The sequence below is a fragment of the Centroberyx affinis genome, unplaced genomic scaffold (genome assembly GCF_046629955.1).
Source record: "Centroberyx affinis isolate AG114_WGS23_722 - 3 ecotype Tasmania unplaced genomic scaffold, CSIRO-AGI_Caff_v1 ptg004545l_1, whole genome shotgun sequence".
Lineage (NCBI taxonomy): Eukaryota > Metazoa > Chordata > Actinopteri > Beryciformes > Berycidae > Centroberyx > Centroberyx affinis.
Genome location: NW_027282178.1, coordinates 17,501 through 30,739, shown reverse-complemented (window position 1 = coordinate 30,739; position 13,239 = coordinate 17,501). Strand labels below are relative to the sequence as shown.

The window sequence follows — 13,239 nt, the reverse complement described above, 5'->3', positions numbered from 1 at the left end:
CTCTCTCTCTCTCTCTCTCTCCGTCTCATTCCGTACATTCTTTGGCCTCACTCTCCGCATATCCAGTATGACTCTCCCTTTCTGTCTGAATGCCTCAGTTGTGTCTCTTTCACCTCTCTGTTTTTCTTCACTCCCTGTAGTACATTATTTTTGTCATTTCTTTGTCCCGCCTCGTCCTTTCCCAACTCACTACTCTTTTATTCCACTACATTCCTTTCCATATTTGCCTTAAATTCTCCCACCCTCCTTCCTTTCTCACATCTTTTTCTGTATTTCCCTCACTTCCGCTCCATCCCTGCTGTGTGCAACATCTCCTGTTATTGCTCGTTGACAGCGATCCAAGCAGAATCAGACTATCACCTGTCATTGATTCTACACACTCCATAAAGCAGCCTGTCCTCCCTCACTAATATGACAATTAGGCTCGTCTCTGGGAGATCTATGGGGTGTCTTTAGTCCACATAAAGAAAATGGAACAATCATAAAACCCTCCACTGCTTCCTCAATATCCTTTTCCCATGTACCAGCACAGTGTTATGCGGTCATGTACCCAACAGTGAGTCAGTGCTCTAAAGGTCATCTCGGCGATGTGGCACAATAAATGAAGAACAAAGTGGCGTTCACCCTTATGGTACAAATACGGAGAGTGTGTGTGCCAACATGAAAGGAGTATTTTCTGTATGGTCGTTCCTCATTAAAAAGTTATTAAATCAGTTTTAAGGAATAAGCTTGGAACTTTTTGGCAGTTCGAGTGTCTGCCCCCTACAGTAACAAAGACAGCACCTTGTGTTAAGTTATCAGAGCTTGAAACCCTCCAGGATCTTGTTGGCTCCCCTCCAGTAGAGAAACCAGCGTTATCTATAGCCGTCTTTCACAGAACTTTATAGGGAGCTGGCTCCACTGATGCCGTTTCATTTTCTTTGTAGAGCTGTTGAACCTCTAGAATACCTTTGTACCAGAAGCAATTAACATTTTAAATGGGAATCGTGAGGTTTCTACCATTCAACAATTGTAAACTATTATAATTTCAGCTATATGCATATGACTGCACAAATATGCAAATGTTCAACTTTTAATTTAGTAATCTGTCTTGTCTCTTTATGTGATATGTTTATTCTATATCTTGTTTTTAATGTTTGTTTATACCTTTTAATTGCGTCCTTTAAATTGTCTCGTGTGGGCTAAATAAAGTTGTACTAAATTGGATTAAATAGGTTGTATGTTATCCCTGCTGTAATACTGCTACTACTATTACTACGACTACTACATTACTAATGTAAACATTTATCACACAGTGCAGCATACATACTTTACATGGAACAATCACACCAGGAGTAACTGGAGAATATTTCAAAACAATTGCAGTTCCCTCTGTCCATAATCAAATCCTTGTATAATAACCATCCATCATTTGGCACTATTCCACCAACAGTCCTCCAGTCTTCATTTACGTAATACATGCAAACATTCCAAATGCAGATATACTGCACAATATTTTGTTCAGTGAAAAGAAAAAAATAATTTGCCGCATAAATGACGATAAAAGGATTTAAGTGGAAATTGACCATATTGAAATGTATTCATTCCCTGCGCAGGCTTTTGAAGCAGGGTGCCAGTGTGAAAAGGGATTATGTCAGAGCCTATTGCTAGAGTACTGTAGCGTTCTATCAGTACTGATACCTCAGCACATTACTTCACAACCACTCTGTTAAATATTTTAATCACAAATACCCCAACCACCACAGTGTCCCCATTAACGCTGCCCTATTTCATTACCATTTTCCCTACATCTAGGACATGCATAATCGTGGTTTTCGTTCACTCGCTAGTCCGATTTTTAGTGCAAGTATCTCACGGCTGTGTAACGGAAACGCCTTCGCAATGTACACATCATACAGAAAAGACCGGGGCTAAGGGAGAGCAAGAGAGGGACGGGATGAAATGAGAGAGAGAAAACAACTAAGGCATAACGGTGAAAGGAAAAACAGAGAGACTGAGGAGATGGAGAGGGAGAAAGCGAGAGCTATGGCAACCTTAATAAGTGACAAAAGCATTTCAGAGCATATTAACGCCTTCGTTTGATGATGAGCTATTCTATTTGCATACTAAAGCATCAGAGCCGCTGCAGCACAGGGTCACTATCTCTGTTCAGCCAGTCACCATTTCCACATTGCAGGCATTCCACACATCTCTCCTTCTCCATCAAGCCGCTTCCTCTCCTCTTTCAAGCCTCTGTTGTGAGCCGGACTTCTCCGCTCTGTATCAGAACAGTATCAGTCTTCATTAGGGCTTTGCTAAAGACACTAGACTTCATTGATCGCTCCAGTGATTTGTTATCTAAGGCATCGGGGCCGGCCGCGGTGGTGGTCATTCTGAGGTGGCATTGATGGGGTCCAGGGAGCCATGGCGCCCTCCGCCCCCCAACCCTCCTCCCCTTTTCGGCAGCTGAATGATCTCTTAATGACTTTGTTTAGGAAATTACCTGCCTAAACGCCCATAATTAAATTGATCTGGGGCTGTGGAAATGGACAAATTAACAAGTGTGTGTAAATCCTCCTAGAGTGGAAGGTGCATGGCAGTGAATGCAGAAGTGTTTTTTTTAATGGCAAACTAAAGATAGTTGGAGTGGATGGGGTGTTGCAGTGAATACTGCATAATCTATTCAGGGATTGAAGTTTTACTTGCCCACTATCTCATAGCTGGCATTTTTCTGCAATTGCCATCACTTGTCATTGGTATAAAGTTGGCACCCGAACAGCACTGTTGGGATCGTGCCCAAAATCAAGTTCCATCCCTGAATGCGTTTGTCACAAGACTGGAAACAATAAGCCCCCAGTGGAAGCACTGATATATTAATTTGCTTCTGACAGTCTGGTTCATTATTTTTTTTAAATCCATGGAGTCCATACTGTATGCCAACTTCAATACGACTTCAATGATGTCTAGAGACGTTTCAAACACAAAGTACTATAGCACCCAGGGGTTGGATATTTTGGATTAAAATGTCCTCCAAACAAAAGGTACATGTGACTTACAATATGCCTTGTTCAACGATAATACTACTGTGCAGCTTGAGCCATACAGCAAGGCTTGTTCTCTGAATGGACTCGACCGCAGCCATTTGTCATAATTATAGAGATACTTTGGCTTGGAACCACTCATTCATGCACCCACCCACACTCACACACACACATACACACACACGCACACACACATACACACATTCTGCCCCTATACTTGTGTATCTACTTATTCTGCTGTCCCATGAAATCCTATAGCCCTGGGTGTCTAATTATGCTAATCGAATGCGTACCGCCTGACATTTATTCATACATTATTAATAGCAGAAACAATAGAATCTCTGATTGGATATACTGACTTCCTGACTTCTCATCTTCTCTCTCTTTCTACTCCCCCCTCCCTCTCTCTCACTTATTTTCTCTCATCTCTCGTTCCATCTCCTCTCTCCTCCATGACCTCCTTTCTTCTCTCTGTGACTCTTTCCCCTTCACCTCCTGTAATTGTGCTTGTGGGCAAGCAATTGTCGAGCAATTAGCGTTTCGCCCACTTTTATTCTGACGTCAGTGAAGGGAATTTGAGAAATGTCCCATAAAGATCATGTTTCTTGATAAGGTTGCGTCGAGGGCTCCATTAAAGAGATGGGCTTCACAATGGCTGTTTGTATCCTTCAGAGAGAGAGAGAGAGAGAGAGGGGGGGGGGGGGGGGAGAATAAAGACAAAGGAAGTTGTTAGCATATTATATATTACTGCATACTCCATTTCTGCATTTTATTAACTGATATTTTTTATTGCATTTTTTAAATTTGCATTATATTTTATATTTACATTAAATTATTCTCTGTTGTTTTACTTCTATATTGTTATCATTGCCATTATTATAATTGTTTTCATTATAATTATTAACATTATCATCAAAACTTTGGCAATATATAATGAATTGCAGTTTCATGCCAGAAAAACTAATTGAATTGAATTGAATTGAATTGAATTGATTTGAGAGCGATAGAGAAAGAGTCTAAGAAAGAGAGATGAAAAGAGCGAGAGATAGATGACAAAGAAGTGCATAGTGGATACCGTAAATGTAGCAAAGTGTCTGTATTTGCATTGTGCCATGCAGTGCATCTGTAACCACAGTGAAATGGCAAGGGGGTTTTGCATAAAGAAATCCAACCTTGAGTACTATTCAAATATGAGAAGTTACAATTGTACATGGCTGAACGAACCACCAAAGCGATTTATTTGTGTTTGCAGTGGTGGAGAGATTGAAGACTTCTCCACTTGATTTTCAAAGCAAATTACTTGGTAGCGCATTCAGCGTTAATCCAGCAACACAATGAAAAAAGGAAGTTTTTTGTAAAATTATGTTTGTGAAATATCTTGAAAAATACAATTCCATGCCTGGTTAGCATGGAGAGGAAAGAATGGCTAGATAATCACAGACGAGACAGAGATGCAGATAATAACAACCTGGATGAAAGTGCTTGTTGGCTGCACATCGAAATCCACCCGACACACGGTAGCAAACTCGCAGTCGCAGTCACAACATCTAGAGGTCTGTCATGCCTTCTGAGGGTTTGTGACTAAACTCGATGGCAATTCTCACCGCTTTCCTATCTGTCAAAGTAGAGTGCGGCTGTTATTTCCTAGATGGATTGAGTGGGGTAACTTCATTTGGGTATCATTTGTATTTCCGCGCGCATCACATCCGAGTGCTGCATGTGCCGCAATACCGCCTGGTGAAAAATACCTACAGTTTAGCCCCGCTGTCAGAGAGGTGATTTGCGTTGACGGCAAGCATTTAATTTAAGTGAACCGCCACTCTTCTCTCTCTCTCTCTCTCTCTCTCTCTCTCTCTCTGCTGGGTGTCTGGAGTGTTATTGAACCTCTTTCTGTCACCCTCTCTCCCCCGCCTGCTGTATGCTCACCGCATTTCTATTCATCTGTAGGCCGTATCTTACCCCCTCTCTTGCCGCGCCCCTCCTGCCTCGCTGCTCCATACTGTCCTTATTGTTCCTCTTGCCCTCCTTCCCTCCAGGTTCAGATGTGTCATAGGTGGTGTGATGTCTGATGTGGGTTGTGCTCACAGGGATGCGGCTGCCTGCGAAGCTGACTGGACACTTCTCCTTCAGCGGATGACTTAATCCCCCTCTCTCTCTGTGTGTGTAGCTATTTATCTCCCCTCTCATCGGGGCGAAGGGAGAGAGAGATGTTGTGGGAATTACAAAGAGAGCGCTTCAGCCTAGAAAGACAGCCGGCCAGTCAGCCAGTCAGACAGTCAGTCAGTGATTGAGTGAGTGAGTGCTTCTCTGTCTGTGTTTGTGTGTGTGTGTGTATGTGTGTGTGTCTGCATTGCTTAATCTCGCAACCATTCACTCCCCTTTCTCCTTGTCTCTCTCTTTTTTTATTATTTCCACAGAGTCTGCGTTTTGTTGCTATGGCGACCGTGGCCCCTCCCTCCTTCTTCCTGCTGTGTTGGCTGCTTCGAACGGCCAGCTCGGCGTTCCCAGAGGAACCAGGGCCTCTCAACTTTATCCCCACCGAAGGTACTTGCTTTCTCCCCTCCTACGCACCTCTGTCCCAGGATGTGATGTGTGAGGTGTGGGGTGTGGGGTCAGGCCCTGACACTGAGGGTGTTGAATTGGAGGAGCGGGGGGGTGTTAGGGTCACAGTGTGGGTTGTGGGGTCGGACAGGCTCTCACACGAAGGGTGTTGGTGTTGGTGTCCAGGTCAGGAGGTGTGGGGTCACAGTCAGGAATGAAGCCTGGGTGTAGGTCAGGACTCTCACACTCACTATTTTCCCACACACAGACACACACACACACACACACACACACATACACACACACACCCTCAAGAGACACAGCCCTTTACACACTCAGACTTTGAGTCTCCACATCAGCTTGGCAGTCTCCACCGTAGACCAGACCTTGATTGATTACAACTCAATAATATTGATTGATGGTTTCCCAGCTGAGTCCAGACCCTTCTCGGCGTATCAATACCAAACAGTAGAGTGTAGCGGATGACAGGCTACTGAGAACAGCAGAGGAAAGGCTGCATTAGACTCCGCAGGGCTGCATGGGGTTTACGGCAGGTATAGGTTGCCATACGATGCACCGACTCGTCTGGATGGACAGATAGGAGGAAGAGAAGAGGCAGGTCGGCAGAAAGAGAGGATGGGAGCAGGATGGAAGATAAGGATGGAGGGCAAGAAGAGGGAGGAGAAGGAATCACAGGGGGAGCGCTGGGTCCCGGGACTCAGGGTAGGAAGGATAAAGGGGAGGGGACCAGAAAAATGAATGAGATGAGAAAAGCAGAGATGAATAGAGTGGAGGGAGGTGCTTTATACAGAGAAGTAATGACAGAGCATAGAGGGGATGGCAGGATATAAGATCAAAATAGTTCTCTGTATCATTTACCTCACTCAAGGTCAAAGACAGATAGTCATCCTGGTATCCCATAGTAACCCAGCTGATATATACAATATGTACCTTTTCTCTCTGCAGCCCTCTTTTTTCTCTCTCTCTCTCTCTCTCTCTCTCTCTCTCTCTCTCTCTCTCTCTCTCTCTCGCTGTGTGTCTGTCCCTCTGGATGACTGCTGGGCTGCATGACAAAAAGTTGATGAAACTGCCTCTCCCCCTTTTTCTTTTTGATTTCTCTCCATTTGCCTTCCTCGCTGTACAAAATTCCTTGTTCTCTTGAACATTTTGTTTTCCCCTTTAGTTGCTTTTCATATTTCACCTGACAAAATCTCTGTCTGTCCCTCTGTCTCTGTCTCTCAAATTCAAATTAGCGTTATTGGCATGAAAGACTTTAGTATCAGTTGCCAAAGCAAGTATTGCCAACAGAAAGTAGATAAAAGGACAACTGTCAATCGCATTCAGTCAACAAACATCAATTGAAAACAACAACATCATGCAGGATAGTTCAGGCATATTTTATTTTCAGAAACTCATTTGTTCTTGTATGCTACATATTTAGCAGCTAGTGTTGCACACTCACTTTTTCCAGGTATGTTTTTTTTTATTTACACATACTGTAGTTTAAAATTAGGTAGCAGGTTTCAAACTTACACATAGGAATTTGGGGGAACAACTTCCTCTGTTATTATTGTTATTTGTGCGTTTTAGAAAGAAGTGTAACTGTCTTGGGAGCAGAGTGAACATGGCCGGTCCTCCCTGGCAGACAGGTCGACCCTTGATTGCCTGTTTCTACTGCCAGGCTGTGTTCACCAAATCAATATTTTGTCAAGGATCTCCTCAGTTTTGGACTAGCCACTGTGTATGTCTGTCTCTCTCTCACTCTCTCTCTCTCTCTCTCTCTCTCTCTCTCTCTCTCTCTCTCTCACTGACAGTGGTGAGACGGTACCCAGTGTTTCTGGGTCGACCCCATCGAACATGGCTGAGACAAGAGCCTCTACACATTCAGAGGATCCTCCAAGTCAATCGGACACTCTACATTGGAGCCAGGTACCCCCCCCCCCCCCCACACACACACACACACACACACACACACCTAACACACATTGCCCATTTACCCAGGTGCAAGCTCTTGAACGCACATCCAGCAAGATAAAAGATGTTGACATCTCTGTGGTAAAACTCACACATGTACACACAAACATGCACAGTGACACACACATAACCACACACCTGAACCATTTCCGGCCTCAATATCTGTTTGGGTTTGTCTGTTATCTATTTTCGGTTTTGTCTGCTATCACTATATTTGTTGCCAGGCAACATTAGCCACCTGCCTCGGACATTATTTTAGGAGGCAGAGTGTCTGAGCCTCCAGTGAATTCATTGATGCAACATATTCATCACACAGTATGGCTGCAGGTAGAGATATTCGGCTATACAAGAGTTCAGCAAACATTATTGTGCAAAATGGTTGTGAAACAGAGACCCCAGTTCCATTTATAATTCCTGGCATGACAAAATGAATATGACTTAGGTATTTTTCAAAACAAAATGTGAGGTTTCTTTTCATTCTGTATCTGTAACTGAGGCTGTGGAGAGCATACCGGACCCACACAGGAATGGCCAAGTGCTCGTCTGTCTGTCTGCTGGGGAATGTGCTGATGCTAGACAGACAGTAGCGGGGTGGTCAGCAGGGCCAGACGAGCAGGGCTTGCTCAGCTTCACCAGGTTTATGCTGTTAAGCTCCATTTGTCGTCCCCAGGAGCCATTCAGGAGCCAACCTCAAACATACAGAGCTAACACGAAACATGCATCTCAAGATTTACTGTCCGTGCTGTCCAGAAATCAACTTAGCATGAAACACGCTAAAAAAGAGACACAGCCAGACTCCACATATGGCGCTGGTTATTTGCCGCAGTGGCAGTCTCGTTGAAGATTGAAGTGGTTTTCCAATAAGAGGAAATAGTGCTCCAGGAAATGACCCGGTCCCTGGCCCCTGGCTGGTCTAACCTCACCACTGAGACCTGGTAGTAAATATCAAACCATGTTGCATGGTTCCAGCCATTCTGTCTGCACTGAGTGGGTCTAAACACACACGCAAGCACACACACACACACACACACACATACACACACACACACACACAAAAGCCTGATAATAAAACTGCCCACAGATGACTATAGCTACTGCAGTCTGTAGGTCTGTGGTAAAATATAACCAGAACCATGAAACAGTTTGACAGAGGTGCATTTCAATTTACAGCCACACAGAGTTTTACTGAATAGGAAAGGTAAACTGATAGGAATGTCTCAGCCAACCGGACGATAATGAAAAGCCAAACTGACAGCCAGAGTGGCAAGAGGGGAGGGGGGGGTGATGGTAGTGTGACAGAGAGAGAGGGGACAGCTCCCAGAGTGTATTTATATATTCGTATAAGTGGCTAATAGTGGTGTTTGTGGCTTCCTGACAGAAAATGATCTGAGTGGGGAGAAACAGATCCACCTGCACATATGGGAATGAGAGAGAGACAGACAGGCAGAAAGACAGTGTCACAAAAATGTATAAAGTCTGTAAGAACCTGTGTGGCGGCAGGTAAGACTGCCAAAAGCTCCTACAGAGTGCCTGGCCTGATAAGACACCTCACTCATCCCCAAATCCTGTCACCATTAGCATAGCTGCTCCTCAGACTGCAAGCGCTGCTAAATCCCCGCCCCGAGCACCTGCTGAGAACAGCTCCCTCTCTCTGTCCTCTTTCCGTCCTCGCTAAAGGAAAGTAAACTATGTATTTGGCTGGCGGCAGATGGAGTAAGCGCCTTGCTGCGTTAAGCCCCGTTCCAGCGCTGTCAAGATGAGCAGCTGTGGATACGGTGGTCTTCGCCCCTCAGTCAGATCCAAAGGGCTAATCCACGCAAATATAAACCAATTGGAGAGTGTTTACCTATAGACGAGACGGCCCAAGGAACGCGGCCAGCTCTTGATTAATTGTTCCAATTGTGATAAGCGTAAGAGGATTTTGCCATCTGTGTGTGTGCACGTGTGTGTGTGTGTGTTGGTGTTGATGTATTCCATTAGCTGGAAAGGGAAAGTGCACTGACTAGCTGCCAGGTTGGCTATTGCTCGGCTCATCCAGCCACAGACGCTGACCTCAGAGGCCACCAGGGCTCATGCAGGGGTCAGAGCTGGGTCAAATGCCTCATGGTAGACAGACAGACAGACGCTCAGTCGTGGCAAACAATTACAGGGAGGTCTGGGGACATTACAGCTGCCTGGCTGTTCGGCTGCAGAGGGGCTGGGAGCGAGAGTTTAGCATGCAGACAGTAGATGTAAGTAGATAGGGAGACGCACGGACACAAACATAGAGGAATAAACTGAAACACACTTGTAGACGCTTACTCGCGCACAAACTTAGAGACACCCCAACGTGATTTCATAGAATTTTGTGAGATGAGCGCAAAGTCTGAAACACAGATTACGTGCTTTTGACACAAATTATGTGAAGATTACGTTCCTCCACCACAAATTGGATTCTGTGACAAAAGCGTGAATTGGACACGCCATTTTAACCTAAAGGTTGGCTAACGATTAATTTTAGGCAACTAAAACAACTTGGTTAAGGTTAGGGAATGGCTTTGGTCATGGTTAAATAAGAAAAACTTTTGCTTGACTCATTATAGAAATCGTCTTTGTACAAGCTGGGAGTTGAACCCCGGTCGCTGACATTAAAGGCAAATGCCACCCATCCACCACCCTTACTTTCCACCACACTACTTCAGTGCGTTTCAATGTGTACTTCAATGTGACACTACTTCCATTTTCACACTTTGTGCTTATTTTGCGAAATGTCAGGAGATCAGGATGGACACACACACAGTCACACATGCTACAGGCCGCTCCCCCTCAGTCAGCAGAAGTGTCAGAGTCACTATAGGTGGTCAGCTCAAATCTTTCCATTTCAGTTTCATCCATTCCAGGCTCAGAGAGGCTCAGCGTCACTCAGTAGCCACAATGAGGCAGCTCCCAAGAAGAGTAGGAAAACTCAGTAGCTAACTGAAGAGAAATAAAGTAAAACTTGGAGGCTTTAGAGGTCTTGACCTTGAGTCTGCTGTTGTTTGGGAGGCCAAAAGGAGAAAGTTCATGAGCTGGTCAAGTGAGAAGTGTAGGAAATGTTTCTCTTGAGTCTGTGTTGGGTTTGTGTTAGCCAGGTCAAAGGGGTCTTAGGTGTTTACAAAATAACAGTTTCAAAACACACACACACACACACACACACACGCAGAGAGACAGAGAGAGAGAGAGAGAGGGTGGAGGACTCATGTTAGCTGAATTTGTTTGCTCTTTACTTGGACAGGGCTTTCTAAGTTCAGACGGGAGTTATGAGCCAATGAGTTAGGGCGATTCATGGTGCAGCCTGCCCTGTGCACATCCTGCAACATAGACAATAATAAAATCTTTATAGCAGAGCACACTCAGTTCATATGTCAATCCTCACTCTGACACTCTGTGGCAGTTTCTGACTGCCACAATGTGAGGAAATCTCACCTTACACTTGACACGCACCCTGAATCCTATCCCATCTACCACATACAGTACACATACACACACAATCCATAAACACACACACTCACACACATATATAAACACACAGGCCACAGGCTTTGCATCATTCAAACAACCTGGAGCAGGCAAGAGAATAGATAGAGAGAGGAAGAGAGGCAGCAGCGTAAATAATTCCCCCTCCTCAGCAGCAGCAGAGGCAATAGCACTGGCTGCCAGCCACTCTGACTAGGAGGCCTGTTGCTGTATTCATTCTGTTAATGCTGAGACAACTCTGAAGCAGCCTGGATGAGATTATGCCTCACTCTCTGGCCCACTCCACTGCTTGGAGAACGCTTGAACTCTGACCTGTTAAGTAGGGACACAGTGAGCGAGTGTATGGTGATTTCACACTTCTTTGCCACTTAGCCACTGTCCTGTTTTGTGAGGTTAACTAAGAGGGGGAATCTTTTAACACAGCGAGGGGAAGTGGGAGTGAATTATTCACGATAGGAGTGAGCTAGTAATCTGCTGGTGTTTGGCCTGCGTGTGCGCTCATCAAACGCACACACACACACACACACACACACACACACACTCACACTCTCACACACCCACACACACATTCAAGTGCATAGATGCATGCATGGGAGCAAGCACATGCACATGCATGCGTACACAGAATAATCTTTCCCTCTGTGAGCAAAAGAGGCAAAGGCAAAATGTGAGAACATGCAGCGCAGATGGGAAGCAGAGCTGGATCTGGGAGATAAGATCGATAGAGCTGCAATAACACAGCTATGGCAGATTTACAGATTAGACCATTCAGAGCCTGCCGTGTGAATAGCGTCCTTTGCTTAGCTGGAGCCCATGCTGCAGATCCACCCTAGCAGATACCAAGGCCTTGATCAATATGCAAACGTCAGCTGTTAGCTGCCTCCTTAAGGCTGCCTAGCCCAACTCTCATTTAGTAGGCAGTTTCACAGCCACTCCAAGGTTACAGCAGAATTACTAACAGATTAACAGTGGGAGAGAGTAGCAGTGTATGCTGTTTGGAATATCATGAATACTTGCATGGTGTTACTGCCATGTGTAGGCAGTATGTGGGGGATTGCAAACGCCAGTGTAACAACTTGATTAAATCAGCCATTAATTCAATTTCAGCCTTTTAAATAAGACTGATAAGAGGAATTCAGGCCTTGCAGCAAATTCAATGCAGCAAGTCAAGTCTAATGAGAGGAGGCAAAAGGCAAGGGGAAATATGAGACATCATTATGCAGTCCGCTTCCATTTCTCATCCACATTGGGAGGAATGCAAGACATTATAGAGCTGTTCCCTAATCTCTTTGGCTCTGATCAACTCTAAAGGAACAAATAGCTATACATTACACAGATTCAATATATAGTGGAAATATTCATACTCAGGGATTGTATTAAGTGTGTGGCCTGGGACAAGGAAATCTGCATTGACTCATATAGTCCTGAAGTAGCAGTAATATGTAGGCTGTACTTTTGCTATAGAACTGGTATTCATAGGATTGCTGAGTGCAGAGTCTTGCCTTACCTTTTGCCTTAGATAGTGCTGTGTTGGCTGACTGCCACTGTCTCTCTCTCTCTCTCTCTTTCTCTCTCTCTCTCTCTCTCTCTCTCTCTGTGCCAGGGATGACCTGTTCCGTGTGGAGTTGGACAACGTGGCAGGAGACGAGATGTTCTACAGCAAGGTGAGGACCTTCTGGACAGACACGCATACTGTTTACACCTTCTGGGTGAACGTACTTGCCATTAGACAATGGAAAATGCCATTCCCTACTAGAGTACAATGAACTATGTAGCTAACAAGCTGTTACTGTGTGTGTGTGTGTGTGTGTGCGTGTGTGTGTGTGTGTGTGTCTCTTTGATGTATAGAAAAGAACATGGGAGTCTAACAAGAACGACATAAGGATTTGCAGGATGAAGGGCAAGCATGAGGTGAGACAACACTGTCTGTCTGTCTGTTTCTCTCTCTTTTTGTCCCCCATGATGAAATCAGGGGAGGGACTATGGATCGCCCCCGGTCCATCTGTCCATCATGTATAGATTGGATGCCACTGATACAATTTTGACAAAACTTTGGGGAATAATGTGTGTCATTGCCCTGTTCCAACATTGTCAAAATGACAGTGATTGGCCCAAGGGAGGGCGCTACAACATTTGTTTACTTGTTGGATTTTGCCTAAACGTGAGGGAATGATGCATCTCGCCACTGTTTTCTGACATTTTCCAAATT

The 13,239-nt window shown here is 44.8% G+C and overlaps 1 protein-coding gene across 1 annotated transcript in view; it reads left to right on the top strand.

Annotated features, from left to right (window-relative positions):
• Window positions 1-5,455: 5,455 nt before the first annotated feature.
• LOC139665360 (semaphorin-6B-like) overlaps window positions 5,456-13,239 on the top strand; it is a gene marked incomplete at its 3' end in the record, with an annotated part of 20,325 nt that continues 12,541 nt past the window's right edge. The window contains exons 1-4 of the mRNA XM_071544354.1: window positions 5,456-5,564; window positions 7,376-7,490; window positions 12,634-12,694; window positions 12,879-12,941. Coding sequence (XP_071400455.1) covers window positions 5,456-5,564; window positions 7,376-7,490; window positions 12,634-12,694; window positions 12,879-12,941 — 348 coding nt within the window. The remainder of the gene's footprint in view (window positions 5,565-7,375; window positions 7,491-12,633; window positions 12,695-12,878; window positions 12,942-13,239) is intronic.